The sequence below is a fragment of the Pyrgilauda ruficollis genome, unplaced genomic scaffold (assembly GCF_017590135.1).
Source record: "Pyrgilauda ruficollis isolate IOZ18807 unplaced genomic scaffold, ASM1759013v1 scaffold53, whole genome shotgun sequence".
NCBI lineage: Eukaryota > Metazoa > Chordata > Aves > Passeriformes > Passeridae > Pyrgilauda > Pyrgilauda ruficollis.
In genome coordinates, this window is record NW_024526933.1 from 427,566 (window position 1) to 443,887 (window position 16,322).

Here is a 16,322-nt window from a genome sequence, read left to right on the forward strand (position 1 = left end):
AGGGGGTTGGACTAGATGACCTTTAAAGGTCCTTTCCAACTCAAGCTGTTCTGTGATTCTCTGGGTCTGTGATTGTATATCATGCAGATAGATTCGAGTAAAAATGCCTTTTATTTTCTACTCTTTATATTCATCCTGGTATCTAGACTTACAATGTAGGCTTTGGCAGTAGAAAAGGGATCAGTGACACTTGAAGTGTTCCCTTGAATCAGCACTGTAAGTAGCTCTCTGTGTGAAGCACAGCATCATCATATTCTTCTATTTCTAATGCAGTTTATGACTAATAAGTTCCTTCTATTTTCTCTGCTGTAAAGAAATCTTTCACTAATGAGATCCTTTTCTGAGACTTGCCAGTGCAATGCATTTACTCATAAGACCTTCTTTTTTTTTTCTTTTTTTTGTGCTTACCAGTTGGACATTTTGTCCCAAGTAGAACGACTTCTTTCACCATTGTAAATCTAATATGTAGATAATGAAGTGAAAGTAATTAGACACTAAAGAGTAGAATAAATTTTTGCCTTTTTTATTGTGTAAATCTGGAACAGGAAATAAAGTTCTGAAAATAAGAATAATTTTCTTTCTTTTTCATGAGAGAAGTACTCTGATCTTGGTAGAATATGGCATATGTGACTTTATCAAGAGCAATTAAAACCTATTGTTTGTTGTGAATGGATATTATTTATGGGATTCAGGAGAGAACTTCTAACTCGTCACAGTCAAGGCCACTGCTAGGCCTTTCCTTTAGAAAGCATTTTCCTCAAACTAAATTAAAGAGCAGCAAAACCAAAATTTTTTTTAATGTGATCAAAAATCCCCTGGGGACATTCATATTAAAGTGTGGTTAATAAGAAATATCTATAATTACTTAGCAGAAACACTTAATTATTAATTAAGGTAAGGAAAAGATATTGTATTCATTAATATTTATGGGTTTTGACTGTGAATCCTGGTAGACAAATAGAAGAGTTGGAAGAAAAAGGATTCACCTATGACTTGTCAGTTATTAGTTTCATCCAAAGAAGGTGATTGACCTGAAAATAAACACTTCATAAAGACTAAAATTTGACATAATCTCCTCTTTCTCTAAAGAACTGATGCCCCAGTATAGTTAGGGAAGGACTTGCTGCACTTGAGTTTTTAAGGTTAATTTTCTTTCAGCTGAACTAGATCAGGTATCGATTCTCAATTGACACATTTTAAATTTAAATAGAGAATGAACACATATCCTGTATAGTAATTCAGCTGGAGAGGCATTTAAAGCTAGAGTATTGATTAGCGTTTGCTTGTTTCTGCATAATTGATTGTGAACTGCAGTTAAGTCTTCTTTTTCTGAAATGCTCAGGTTTTATTCTGTATGATGGTAGGACTTGCATACTAATAATTGTGAGATAATGATTATTTTTCTGTGTCTGTATCAAATGCATATACCATTTGCAAAGCAAACATTTTTCCATTTTGTCATGTTTCCTGTGCTTAAAAGGGATGAGATTACTTTTTTATTTAATTTTATTCAGTTTGCTTGGCTTTATCATTTTTTTTAGAAACAGCTGTATTAAATGTGATTACACATTAAAAGTGATTGCAAAGACCTGTGTGGACATGAGGTCAAAAGTAAATAAAAAACGTGGTGAGGTTGTAGGTTAGTGCTGCAACAGAGAATTGAAAGTGTCACTTGCTATTCATGTAAATCATAGTGAGTGGCCAGTGAACCATTTCTTGGTTTGATCTCAGAAGTTGAGTTAGAAGTGGGTAAAACCAGCTGGTTAAAGAATATGATAAATTATTGTCTGGTAGTCTCATGAAATATTGGGTAAAAAATCCCCAAAACCTGTGCCTCAGTACTGATACTTCTACACATAATACAGCAAGAGAAAATATTTAGAGACATGCTGCTCTCCAATGCAGAGTTGATTCTGTTACAGTTCCAGTAAGCGTTTCTGTTGGATTAACCTGAATGTGATATTTTTCATTGGCAGATAATTGTGATGATCAGCTGGTGTCTGCTTTGCCTCAGTCATCTTTCAGTAGCTCGTCAGAGCTGTCTAGCAGTCACAGCCCTGGATTTGCAAGGCTTAATCGAAGAGAGGGTGAGTTTCATTGGTCAATTGTTAATTCTGGGTTGAAATGAAAACAGTTTAGATATTCAAGAGCATATGTTACTGTTTCAAATGATTTTTCTCTGGTGTTTGTATACCAGCCATGAACAATAGTGTAGTCTCAGCTCAAGGAAGTTATGACTCTCAACTTCTCACCCTGTGGTAAGCTGTCTGAACATGAGCCCTCAGTGGCTGGAGCTGCTCTGTGGAAGCAGCATCTATGGATCCTGACTTCTATTTAGTTACTACCAATGAGGAATCTGATGAACAAACTGTTTCAAAGGCACTGTCCTAGGAAACTTCACTGAAATATTGTGTCTTAGGTCAAAATCTAATTCTTAATAATTCAGCCACAATATTAGTGATGGTTACTTAGAGAATTCAATTACATACAATTTTCCTCATGTAGTCCATTGTTATATTTTGCATTATTTAATTGAGAGGTATATAAAATAAATCTTAATAGTATTTTGTCCTGCCAAAATAATTTCTGTCATTGAACCTCCATGATAGACTGGAATATTTGCAATGTCTGATAGACAGAAACACTATAGTGAAGAAGAAATATCCCAATCTGTTTTATTAACCTAGTATGCAGTATAAGCATGAGCTTTTGTTTTGAATAAAGTTGTGATATCAATGGAAATTATATATCCCAGAAGGAATTCCCTTAGTTTGAAGTAATATATGCTCTTAGAATTTTAAATAACACCTGTATTATCACCAAAGTTAACATTTTCATATTTGTCTTCCCTAAAAATGTATGTTTGATAGGTTTTTCCATTTGGCTCTCTTCATGTGCTATGATGTTGTTTGTGCCATGTTAAAATGCATTTTTTAGATTTATAATTTGCTTCACTTTGCCCTGTACTGTATGCACCCCTTAGAAATGCTTGTAACCTTACATCTGGTCTCATTTGAGCTCATGTAGATACAAAACAGCAGGAAGTTAATTAGAAGATTATGACTGTCTACCTTCTCATTCTGTGTACCTCAGATTCATGGAACTGAACAGAGTATAGGTTTGAATGTCTTATTCATTTGTCATTGTTTAATAATATGGCCAGATTGTTTGGCTAGATACCTTTTGGTTCAGACATAATTTTATGGAATGGTATAGGTGAGATGAGATGAAAATTTCTTCAGTAAATTAATCTTTATTAAATTAGTTTAAACTTATATTTTATTTTTTTTATTTTTCAGTGAGAGTAGAGACTCACTACTTGCTATGGAACCAGGAATACATTTTCTACATTGAATTTGTGTTTAACTCTTTCTTGTGAACTTGCCGTGTAAAACCTGATTATATTTGTAGGTGTATATACGTGATAGCTTTATTTGGATGGAACAAAGCTAGTCATTATACATACGTGGTTATAAACAAAAACATTTAGGCCCACAAGAAATGATTGCTAAACCATACAGACTGGAAAAAAACATCTGTTATTAGGAAAATACAGCGTGTGCTGTCAATGATTTTATGGAAGCAATGAACACATCATTAGAGTTTTAAAAGAAATTGTGCGATAACTGAAATTGTGTGATAACCGAAAGTGGGTTTGCATTTAATATAGATCATAGTCTACTTTGAATAAAAACACCTCTTTTTTTCAGCCAAAGTTAGTGACTGGGAGCAATTGTGACCTCCTAACATTCATTTAGGACAAGCAGATTGTAGTTTTAATACAATAATATGCTTGGTTCTTAAAATGCCGAAGTTAGGGAAAATTGAATGTATTTTAGACAGAAAAAAGTTGAATATTTTTACAGAGATTACATGGGAGCCAAAATGTTTTCCTTCATCAAAAAATAAATAAACTAAATATGCATATACACCTACACTGTTTCAGTTGGCAATGGAAAGTTTAAAAATAGCAGGAAATTTATCAGAAATGTGAGAAGTTGTACTGAAATGGTTCTTTAACCATGTAGATTTGTGTTTACTAAATGTAGAAGATCAATAGGAAAAGTTAAAGGAGGAAAGAAAACTTACGCCTAAAAAATAAAAGTACAGTATGTACTTTATGTGAAGATGTAGTAAAAATGATAACAGCAGAGAATGATTAGTAAAACAGCTAAGTGGGAATGTTTCAGCTTTTTCTCCATAAAGCAAAAAGATAATGTAGTTGAACTTGATAACAAAAAACATTTCCAGTCCATTAGCAGTTAGGGAAAGTGATAACATCCAGGAATAACACATTAAATGTTCTTCAGAGTTTTAATTATTGATAGTTCGTTGATTCCCTGAAATTTTCAGATACTCAATACTCAAGCACAGCTAATGAATACTTCTGCTAACTGCTAAAGTAGTTACTTTGACATCAGCTTTTCTTGCAATAATGGAAAATTAGATAGAAAAATGAAGTAGAACTAAGTAAAAAAATCTCAATCATTAATAGCAGTTAAATATTTTTAATGGAAAAATAATTTTTTTAAACCCCTTATTTAATTATTTGAAGTTAGAAGACATAAAATGCAGGGGTTTAATATAAGTAGAGTTTGACTTTTGGCCTAATTTTGTATGAATTTTTAATTTTAAATAATAGCACCATATCAGTGCAGTCCAAATTAAATGTATTAAGATCTAGCTGGTGGACCTCCCATAGACCCACTGATAAAACAAAAAGCACAATACAACACCTCATAATGCATTTATCATTACTATATAAAGGTGCTATCAGAGAATTTCAAAGGAAAGTCTAAGGCCACCTTTGTTCAATACTTTTGTTGATTATATGAAAGTAAGCACAAATCATTTATGATGAAATGCATATTGAAATGAAGAGTGGTGAAACAGTGAATAATCATGGCAAAGCAATTATGAAGAAATATGTAATCAATATACCTGAATATACAATATAAATATACCAAATATATAATATAAATAAACACTTTAACAGGGTGAGTTATAAAGCATTTAGAGGAAAGAGCAGAGGTCATGCTTATTAAAGAGGAACTGTATTCTACAAAGCTGTGGCTGAGATTGATCTGGGAATTGAAATAAATTAGCAATCCCCCTTAGCTTCTTCTCTAGCAAAAAAATACCCAAACCAAAACAAACCAAAGCAAACAAAAACAAAAAAAAAAACCCAAACAAACTTGTGCACAAACAAACAGAAAAAAATACATTCTTATTTTCTATATAGCTTTATACTTTACCACTGAGCTGCATACTAAAATTCCAGATGCTGAAAGTCTGGTTGAAATTCTAGGTTGTCTTCCTGTGCCAATGGGAATAGGTGACACAAAAATGTTCAGGGGAGGTGCTCTCTTTTTATGTATCTATACACAAGAGAGTAAATGAAACAAAAAGGAAAAAAGAACAAAGATAAAGTGCACCTCTTGGCAGGGTAAACTGAGGCATCCCAAAAGAAGGGAAAAAGCAGACAGCATTCAGAGCATGTCTGTCCAGGATGGTGATAGAAATTTAAATGCCAATACTTAACCAGGACCATCAAGGATGTGTTTCTGTCCACTCATGGCCAGTAATTTACATGATGAGTACTCAGTTGAAGTCTGGCACTATAGAGGGCTTGCTCTATTTGCAAATTCTTGATGTATTGTCTCCCAGCCATGATATTTGAAAGAGCCCTTTACCACATGGAGAGAAGGTTGTGTCATTGTTGAGCTCAGCATTTTCTAGTTTTGCCTGCATTGCACTGACAAGCTGGTTGTGCACACTTTCTAATTCACTATTCCAGTACCCTTGGAAAAGATACATTAATTGCACTATGAATCACCATACCATGACCTTTACACCCAAGAACATAGGCCTTCTTTTGAATTAATGAACTTCTAAAACCTTTCAGGAAAAAAAATTGGAAGACAGTTGTTCTACAAGAGTGAACATACCACTGGAATAGCCTTAATATTTGGACAGCTAAATAAGCTGGATACGGATTTGACTGTGATTATCTTACCCCATATTCACACACAATTAATTGATCAAAATATGACAGAAGAAAATTGAATATAGAAGTTGTTAAGTAGCCAAAAAAAACTGGCTTACAGCTTTCTCTTTCCCTGAAGTAGGAAGAAACCCATGTATTTTAATTATGCTGTCAGCTTACCCTGCCAGTTTTTCAAAAGCAGCCTGAAATTTTGAATGCCTTAACAGCAGGTCTATTTTTCCTCACCTCTGGTATATATATGGAACTTCTTTGTCTTTATCATTACTCTTACCTTACCATTACACTGAATATCCTACGCTTTACTGCATTCTTTTTGTTATAAAGAATATTTAAAGGATCGTTTATTCAGTATGGTATTGTAAACTCCATACTTATTTTTCTTTTTATAAAATGGAATACTTTAATCACTTTTTGAGAACTCAGACTAAGTAGGTCAAAATGGATAAATGAATTCTAGCAATCAGTAGTTAAAGAAAACATCAATTCAACAGCTAAACATCAAGTCAACAGTTAAATAAAAAAACCCATTTCTTACACAATAAGAAAGTCAATTTTCATCAATTTTTATAAGAAGTTTAACCTTCATAATGTAATGCTAACAATTAAAATAAAATGGCAAAAAATGAAAAAAAAAACTTAATTGCAGCTAGGATTGTATGTCACCAAAGGATAATTAGGAAAAGCTTATCCCCTCCATTTCAGCAGTATGCAAATGAAATTTATTAAAGCTGATTCTAGTTTAATACAAGGAATAAGAAAATGAAACTAGAACAAAAAAAGATCAAGTCTGATGTTAATCACTATGTTTTTATAAATATAAGCAAATAAGTTGAACCATCTAACATCATGACACATTTTTATGACTTACCTGTTAATGTATGTATATGTCTTAGGAAAAAGGCAGAAGTAACAATCTCAGTCTTTTGCTTTCAAACAAAATACAATAAGAACTTCTAGAGTTACTTCTTCATAAAGGACCAAATGATGCGCTGTTGTCCAGTGAAACTCCAGGACCATGCAGTTTCTGAGGAAGAAATGAATCCGGTTTTCTTTGGTTGGTTTCTTTCCTGTAGCTATTACAATAATTATATCTTTCAGTAAGAACATTACCATGGATCCCTCAGCATATTAATTACAAAATTGTTTTTAATGCCATCTTACAGCTTCACTTCTTCTGCAGAAGATGTTTTTAATAAGGGTATTAGACACCTTAATTTTTTTTTTTTTTTTTTCATGTGTAGGCACATAGGAAAGCTTCATACAGTGCTGCACATGCATATGTTGCATGTACACAATTTAAAAAAAAATCTCAGGAGTATATCAGCCTTATAAAGGTAGAATTTGAAGCGTATTACTGCATTAATATCAATATTTGAATTTATGCTGCTTTTGTTTTGCTGTATCTTCTGTTCATATGTGTATATGGTGTGATTCTAATATTGCAAAAGGATGTGGGGGTGGGAAACAAAGTGACAAAGAAAGGAAGAGAAAGAAGAAGGAACTAAATTGCACTTAAGCAGAGTGAGTAAATAGGATCAAAGATTCACTAATATTTTAAATATTTGCAGCCCATTGTGCTTTCATGAACATTTATGAGGAGTTGGAATATTTGTACAGTTTTTTCAAGAAACCTAATTCCAGACTTGTCATCAAAATTCATTTAAGTGTAATAAAGCATAAAAAGAGGTTTCAGCCAGCTATTTCATGTGTTTCATCATTGGAATAGTAAAATCCATGGTGAAATGCACAGAAGTAAAAAATGTTAATAAGGGTACTTCATTCTTGAAATTGTTTGGGACTCTTTTTCTACATGAAATATAGGTATGGGAATAGAAAAATTTTTGAGAACTCACACTAAGTAAGTCAAAATGGATAAATGAATTCTAGCAATCAGAAGTTAAAGAAAACATCAAGTCAACAGTTAAGTGTTAAGTCAACAGTTAAAGAAAAACCCAGTTTTCTAAAAACTTGTGTTCAACTACAGTATTCAAATACTCTTACAAGGAACCTTGAACAGGCTTGAGAATAAGGTGAAATAAAAATTGACTTCAAAAATGAAGTTTGCTACAGCCCATGTCTACTGTCCTTTTTGTAAAAGTTAATAGAATACAAAAGAGAAATCTGGATATAGCCAGTTTTGGTTTTTTTTTTTTTTTCAGGGTTTAGATAGTTCTAAACATACTTCTAAAATCTTAGATAAAGGCTGAGTTTTATCCAAAATTTGAGCAATTATGAAATCCTTTAGAGAGTCAAAATAGAATTTAACTCCTGGGATTGCTTTGCAATAAGAAAGAATTTAAGACCATGTCTCCTTTAATTTTTTGAGGGATGGAAAAGTAAATCATAAGCGATGATGCATCTGATTTTCTTTTTTTTTTCTCTTGTATGTTTGGGCCAAGGGTAAAGGAGCTTAAATATTTTTTTTCTAAAAAAACCTAAAAAGCACCAACTGCTAGATGGGGTAAAACCAGATTTTGGAAAATTTCCTGAATTTAAAAAAAAAAATTAAAAAAAAAATCTATGTCATGTAGTAATGACTAATTTCAGCTGTTGTGCAAAATAAGGCTGAGTGTCATAAATTCTGATTTCTAGAGAATTATGACATTTTCAGTTTTAAACGAGAATGCTATAAAAATAAAAAAACATTCTTCCTGCCACATCTCTTCAAAAAGTTCTGAGACTTTACCTGTACAAGGGATCTGTCTTTTGGCATCTTATTTATAGTAGATTTCCTCATCTTCTTAAGGACCAGCTTTCTTGCATAGGAGACATGGATTTTTCCCCCTTTCATCATCCTGGTCATACTCAGTTGGCTGAATGGAGAAGTCAGGATTCCTAGACTAATCTCAAAGCTTTTCAAAATGGTATTATTCTAATGAATATCCTTGTCACTCTTTCCCTCAGTGTCATATAGGCAGATAATTAATATAAATATTGTTATAATCTTTATGAAATTATGTTAAATTTATATATTACATTATAATCTGCATTTTTATGTATCTCAGAGAGACAGAAAATCATGAACTAAGCTACTTCAGTTAAGAGAAAAGAGCTGAAAGTACATCAGACACTCTTGAATCAGGTCTGTAGAAAGTATCAGACTCATTTAGTTGACTAATATATAAAGTAGAATTTTATAGTGAAACATGACTGACTTGTCTCAGATTTTTGATTTCTGTTCATCAACAGGATTTTATTTTCAAAGATAGATATAATAATAATAAGTGAAGGACACAGATCTATTCAATAATGGCACTATTAGAAAAATGTATTGCTGTACACATAATACCTTTTTCATTCACATTTTTAAACTTTCTGTCACAAACTGCTCCTGCTCTGGACTTAGCAATTGCTAAGTGAAGTTAGCAATGAATTTCTATTACTTAGCTAATAAGTTTTGAATAAATTTCACTGCTCTTGGGGCCAGATGAAAAACAGCAGACTCTGTCTAGCAGTCTTATATTCCGAAACAGGAATAATTTATGTTCCAGAAGAATAATTTTTATTTACCACCTGTTGCATATAAAGAGTTAGACAAAGAAGTTTGTGCTAGGTCATGACAATGAGTGTAAAATAATCCAAAAATCTACTTGTTACTCTATTTTCTTCAGATTTTCAGTGAACAATGAAGGCTATCCTTCATTCTTCAATAAATTTCCCTGTTGCAGTAACCCAACTGCTAACCAGAGAGGTTGTAACAAATTATTTTATGTAAGTAATTGAATGAACGTATAACAAAGGTTTGAGCTCTCCAGAGAAGAATAAAACAACACACTAACATCCTGTTCCATGTTGGAATTAATTCCACTCATTGCTTCTGGTACAAATATCACATAAAATTATGATGCTTCAGCTTTGGCTGTTATTAACTTGCAAGGCAACCTTGTGTACTTAACTTTATGATTTCCTTCACTCTCAAGGGAGTTGTTTCCAAAACTCCTCCCAATGGCTTAAGCAGTAGAAAAAGGTCAAATAACTACATCAGCAGGATGTTTATGCAAAAATAGAAGCACTAATGTACTTTTAGTTTTTGAGTTTTTTTATTTCGTGGTGTGATGATCAATAGCATGGTAGCATGGGCAGAACTGATTTGGATTAATTCAGTAGAAATTTTTAAGTCCCTTATGGAAGTACCCATTTTTGGAGACTTTTTTGCCTGCCTCTTAATTTCCTTTGTTATTATTTATCAAAATAAAGAATTTGATCAAATTTTAGTTTATGTAATAACACCATTTAAGAATCAATAGGTTAAATCTATTGTAAAATAATATTTTAAATAATATTTATATTATTTGCAGGATTGAAGATATTTCTATTAGTAATTCTCTGCTGTTAAATAATTTATAAACATATGGATCCTCCAAACAACCTTCACATATGGGTTTTAACATTTCTATGAACATAGCATGCCAGCTCCTTTGTATGATTTTGTAAGTTTCTTCAGTTTTAAAATACCAGGGACCTAAATTACAGTGTCATGAGGATTCTAGAATTTAAATAATTTCTTTTATATTCTTTCTGTTGTTGTGATTTCTTCCTAGTGTCATATTGGTAATTGTAGATTATGAACCATGTTAAATGAAACTAAAAGGTCATCAGTAAATTAAGCTGCTCAGTCTTTAGTATCTTAAGGTATAAAAAAATCATTATCCTTTATATAGTATGTGAACTTATCTAGACTACCAGCACTACTGGTGTTTTGTTTGTCTTAAGAATGAGAACATTACATTTTTTGTTGTTATCCAGTGAGTTGCTTATGGGGTTGTTTGTTTTTGGGGGTAGAAGCTTCTCCAGTTTATACAGTCATTTATTCTACATATTAGAATGGCTTTCATTTTCTGTTTGAGAACTGAAATCCAGCTGTGCATTAGGCTCATCATGACTGTGTCTAGAAAGAAAATGAAGGGTTCCATATTTATTTGTGCACATGTTTCAGTTCAGACTTTTTCTAGAAGGCGATTTGGGTGTTTTATTTTCCAGTGTCTTAACATGTTAGAATTGCATGTATGCAGTTATAGTCATTGCAAAAATCAGATCTGCAAACACTCTGAGGTCAGAAACAGAGTGTTTGTAATGAATTTATCATACTTTCTGGCTGAGAGCTTCTATAATCCTTATGTAGAGAATTAATTTGAATAGAAATGGTGCTATTATCAGATACCTGTGTATCAATTCATGCTAAAGTTGCTGTCTGCCTGAAGCATGCATGGATTGTAGGATTTCTTGCTCATAGATTATTCCCTGTACCATTTGCATTACAATATTAAGAGGTCATTGATAAATAGTATGACCTGCAAAGGAACAAAAAAAAAAATGTTTTTCAATACGTGGTGGTTCTACATTGCTATAAGTATATTTCACAATATCATTGCCAAAAGGCTAATTTCCCCTGTTTTGGGACAAAAGAAAAGCAAAGAGAGATGTAACATTAAATAGTACTGTTTAAGGAAGTTGGTTTAAAGGAAAAACCAAAATAAAAACCCAAAGTAAAATCCAAATTATTAAATTGTTGCCTACATTGACCAGTATGTCTCAGGACAGGTAATTTATTGTATTCAGAATTAATTATTTCTTCTCAAAATATTATAATTAACCTGAAAGTTCAATAGGGATCTACAAGACTTTTTAAGATCTGAAATTCAAAGCAGAATTTTGAGTCCATTATCTGGGAATTTTGAGAAAAATAATTATAAAAAAAAATAGAAATGAAATGTTCAGAAAAATGGGAAAGACTTAGTTAAATCATTTGCATCTTTGCTAGGCTAGTGTTTTGCTGCAATGTTCAATTTTTTAAAAAAAGTACTCTGAAGACTGAAAAAACATATTTTGCTTAATAGGGGCCAGGAATGGTGGGTAACACAATAGGAAAAATATTACTCCCCATTTAATGATTTGTTTTTTCATTGATAAATTGAAATTATCTCTTTTAAAACTTCTCAAATGTAACAAAATAGATATATTACTGAATATGTTGTGCGAGTAGGATACTACATGTATAGCTAATACAATTTTGAAATGTAAATGGCATTTTAAGTACATAATTAATTGATCAGGCATTAATTTAAGAATATACACAACTGAGATTTGTGGTGTTGTGAGCTACAAGAAGAGAAACACAAAGGTGGGAATTTTAACAGAGGTGCAATACAGAACACTTTGTGCTTTTAGCATCATGTCAGATGATCGCTGTTTATTTCCGTAATACTGTGAAATTAAATTGAAAATTCTGAATTTTTAAAAGAGAATGTTAGAATAATTTTAATAATTGAATAAAAATTTTAACAAAATGCATGAATATATTCTATCAAAATGTTTTTCAGCATTGTAGTTTACTTGTTTTTTGAGTGATGAGTAAAAGTTTTGCTCTTTATTTTTAGATATAAAGCAACTGAAGTCTTCCTTTAATATTGGATCTTTGAGCTATAGAAAGATTAATATCTTTCTGATGGGAAATCAGAATCGTCTATTGACTCTAAAACGTAAATTGTCAAAAACACACTGGCAAGAGCTCACTGATAAATCAGTTTACAGAAAGCCTTGATATTTCAACTTCTAACATTTTAAAAGGGATTAAGCTTCCTCATGTTGAAGTGCACCTGGTTTCTAAATATAGAATGAAGGGATGAAGTGGAATCTTCACTTTTGCTGTTGTTGAGAGGCATAATAGATTTACATCTGGCAAGTAGAACCCTTTGTTTGTGGTTATTGTATGTCTTTAATTCTGAAACAGGATGTCTGCAATTTAAGCCCATTTATAAAGCCATTGATGTTTTTAATTAAGCTCAAAAATAAACAAACAAAAAAGAGCTGACCACAAAATGTGAACTGCAGCAAAGGATGTTTTAATTTTGAATTCAGGCGCCTAAATATTGTAAAGTACCTTAAATCAAATAAGATCAGGGTTGACTGGGAATGAAAAAGAACTGGAAAAATTAATCTTTTTTTTTTTTTTTTTAAATAATTGAGATTTTTCTTCTTTTATTCCAGCTCATTTTACACAAAAGATGTTTAATAAGATTTTCGGTGGACCATTCTCTTGTCTTTCTTTGTATTTTAACAATATTTATATTCAAAATGTTCAAGGCATCTTATAAGCATGTTTTAATTCATAAATCAAGATAGTTTAAGTAGACATTTTGACTACTTTCGTTGTAAGAATTCTGGACAATGCATCTGATTTTCCTTTGTTTATTCCTTTTTTTATGATTTTGTTTTACCTCTAGATCTTCAATGTGTTCTCACAAATAATCACCTTGTTAACTGAATATCCTTGTGGTTTTTTTTCTTTTTTATATTAAATGTGTGACTCATTACATTGCTAAAATGATTACTGCATTCTAAAGTGAACACTAGTTGGCAAAAGGTACACCTCTTCCCTTTTATAAAATAATTGCTCCTGAATATATCTGGTACAAAAAATATCTTCAATTTCCTTAAAAAGTGAATGCTTTACAGTTTTCCAAGGTACAGCTGTTAGAGGTAAACTATTCTGAATTACTAAAATGTAAGTATTCTGATAGTTTTGCAAAGTTTAACATATCCACACATTATCATTTTGCTAAGAAGCAAATATTTAGTAGAAATAGGAGCAAAAGCTCTTTGATCATTAACTATGTGTGCCTCATACCTAATCTAAAATACAATAAACCAGAACAGAGTTTGGTTTTGCTATTGGTTTTTAATGATGGATCAGGATTCTTTTATTTGAAAGAAATAGTACAGTAAATTTTTTTCTGTGTAACTCTGCTTTTTTGCACTTATCCTCTAGCTTTGTGGCCACATTTAGATATAAGGGTTTTTTTCATATATTGAATTTTTTTTTTTTACTTAAACAGACTTCATTCTATATTACCTTTTTCACACCCTCTAATAGCAGTAATAACTTCAAAATACATTTTGTAGGGAAATCACTGTATTATAAATAATATCTGTATATACTCACAGGACTAGAGTCTAATATGATGCAAAAGGCCAGCTGTCTACATTTAGCAAAAAGTCGACCTTGAAATTGGTAAGCTTAGAAGAGTAGTCATGAAAGAGCAGTTCAGGCAAAAAGGAAATGATCCATTGAAATCATAGCTTTCACAAGTCATTACATTGTTTACTGTGTTTCCTCAAGGGATTGTTTTGCCTTTTGGATAACTAAGAAGCCTTGATTATTTTTCTAGCCTACAGAAATACGAAAAAGCTTTATCATTTAATCTTTTGCTAGACATATACATATATATAAATATTAAAAAAAATAATTTTAGCTTACTTCCTGATAAAGCAAAAGAAAACAAACAAAAAAGTCCACCTTACCTTCTTTTTATAACCGCAACAAATAGCCTTTTTTTTTATTTGTCACATAAAATTAGTTACGTGATCATTGTTGAGTCCTTAAAGTTTTCTGCTATGTTTACATGGAAACAAAGATTAACATAATCAGACTGGTATGAGTAGAGATGCTAAGGGGGGCAGATGTGTGCATAGGATTCTTCACACTCAGATGATAAAGCACAAAACCTATCATGGCTTTGTTCTCATTTCTCAATAGCATGCAAGGTATTTTTTCTCTAACAAATCCAGAAAAGTTGTCTGTGTTCATGTTTCCCAGAATTCTTAAAAACTTGTTTCCAGATTCATCTATGTGACCAATCATGTCTCTCACTGTAGTCTCAAAGGCAGTATTTTCAGCTAGAGTGGATTTTGTGAGCCACTTTTAAGCAGTTTTCCCTCAGGTATTCATCATTTTCTGGGACTGGGGACTGCAAAGAAACCAGGAAAATTTTGGTGAAATTGAGACTGAACTGGGATTTCTGGCACACAGAATTATAACACCAGAAGCAGCAGTATGAATGCTGCTGTACTGTTTGACCTAGTGCCAGGATCTGAAGCAGCTGGAGCCTCATCCTGGGAGGGCATACATAATAAAAAACAAGAAGAATTTTCTAAATGTCAAAATTTTGCTTGAGGGAAACCATATTCCCAGTACAGTTTCTGGCTGTATTCCACTTGCAGTAGCTCTCAGGTCCTTTTATGTGCTTTTTACGCTCATTTCCCTAACCTTTTCACAATTTCTAAGATCAGAAGAGACAAAGGCACAATTATTTTTACGGCTTTGTGCTTTCTGGGGCAGTTTTGGCTTATGTGGTTACAAATGTCCTTCTGGCCTTTAGTCCAGGTTCCAGACTGCCTGGACTCAATTTCACAGTTGAACTACCAGAAATTCAAACCAGATATGAAGGCAGTGCTCCTGGCTGACTGTCACAGGTAAGAACTGATCTTACAGATAGAGGATGTCCCACAAAACATGAACATAGATATCAGAATACAGTTTCCACCTCAAAATCCCTATGAAAATTGAATGTCATCTGCAACAATAAGCTTTTGACTTCTTATCTAATCAAAAGCAAATAGTATCTTATTAATTTCATCCATGTCAAAAAGTTGACTGTTGACAATATCCTTCATTTGTGTGAAATGTTTGACCATGTTTTTTCTTCATCTTACAGCATCCATATTTATGGGCAAAAAAAACCCACAAAGAAACAAACTAACTACAAAGAAACCAACATTCAAGGAACATGTTCTTTCCAAGATCGCAATTTATTCTTTCTGCATGTCATTCATTGCCATTCCCTTATTCAGCCTATTTAAATACTTTCTTCATATACTCACACATTCAGTATTTATGATGAATCTGGTGCAGTTATTTTAAACCGCTATAACAGAAGTCCACTTTAAGTCACAGTGTTCTTTGTACCAATCTATACTTCTCATTTTTGATCAAATTCTTATCCTCCTGTATTGAATGTTCTTTTCACCGAAAGAAAGCAGATGGAAATAAACTGCAAAATAAATTTCCTCATTTCTGTTCTTGTACCTGGTGTTAGCCCATAAATCTCAGCTGCACCAGTACTTCTGTGGAGTAATGCAGGCAGACCTTTCAGGGTTAACTAATAACCCAATAATATCTTGATCATTTGTTTCTGTTTTATATATCAGCCAAATGCAGTGGTTGATAAGAAAAAGGCAGGAAAAAAGCATATTCTTGGCACATACTCATCACCTAATAACAAACAAAATCCTTGTATGAATCTTAGAATGCTAAAGGCATTTCTCAGATAAGAAAAAACAAAAACAAAACTAGAAAAAGAGAGGAAATAAACCTGAAAGGTGCAAGTTTTCAGTCTACTTATAAGTCTGACTGAATTTGAAATACCTGGAAATAATGGATAACCTTAATAATAAACCATACTACCAAGATTTCCTGTAATGTAATTCTTTGTACCTTTTTTACAGATCAGTGGATTTGAAATCCAGATCTATATCT

At 32.2% G+C, this 16,322-nt stretch overlaps 1 protein-coding gene across 1 annotated transcript in view; it reads left to right on the plus strand.

Moving 5' to 3' along the window:
* The window catches only part of LOC121360697 (contactin-associated protein-like 4), a 201,163-nt gene that overhangs the window by 43,793 nt on the left and 141,048 nt on the right, over window positions 1–16,322 (plus strand). The window contains exon 2 of the mRNA XM_041480742.1: window positions 1,977–2,087. Within this exon, the coding sequence (XP_041336676.1) occupies window positions 1,977–2,087 (111 nt within the window). The remainder of the gene's footprint in view (window positions 1–1,976; window positions 2,088–16,322) is intronic.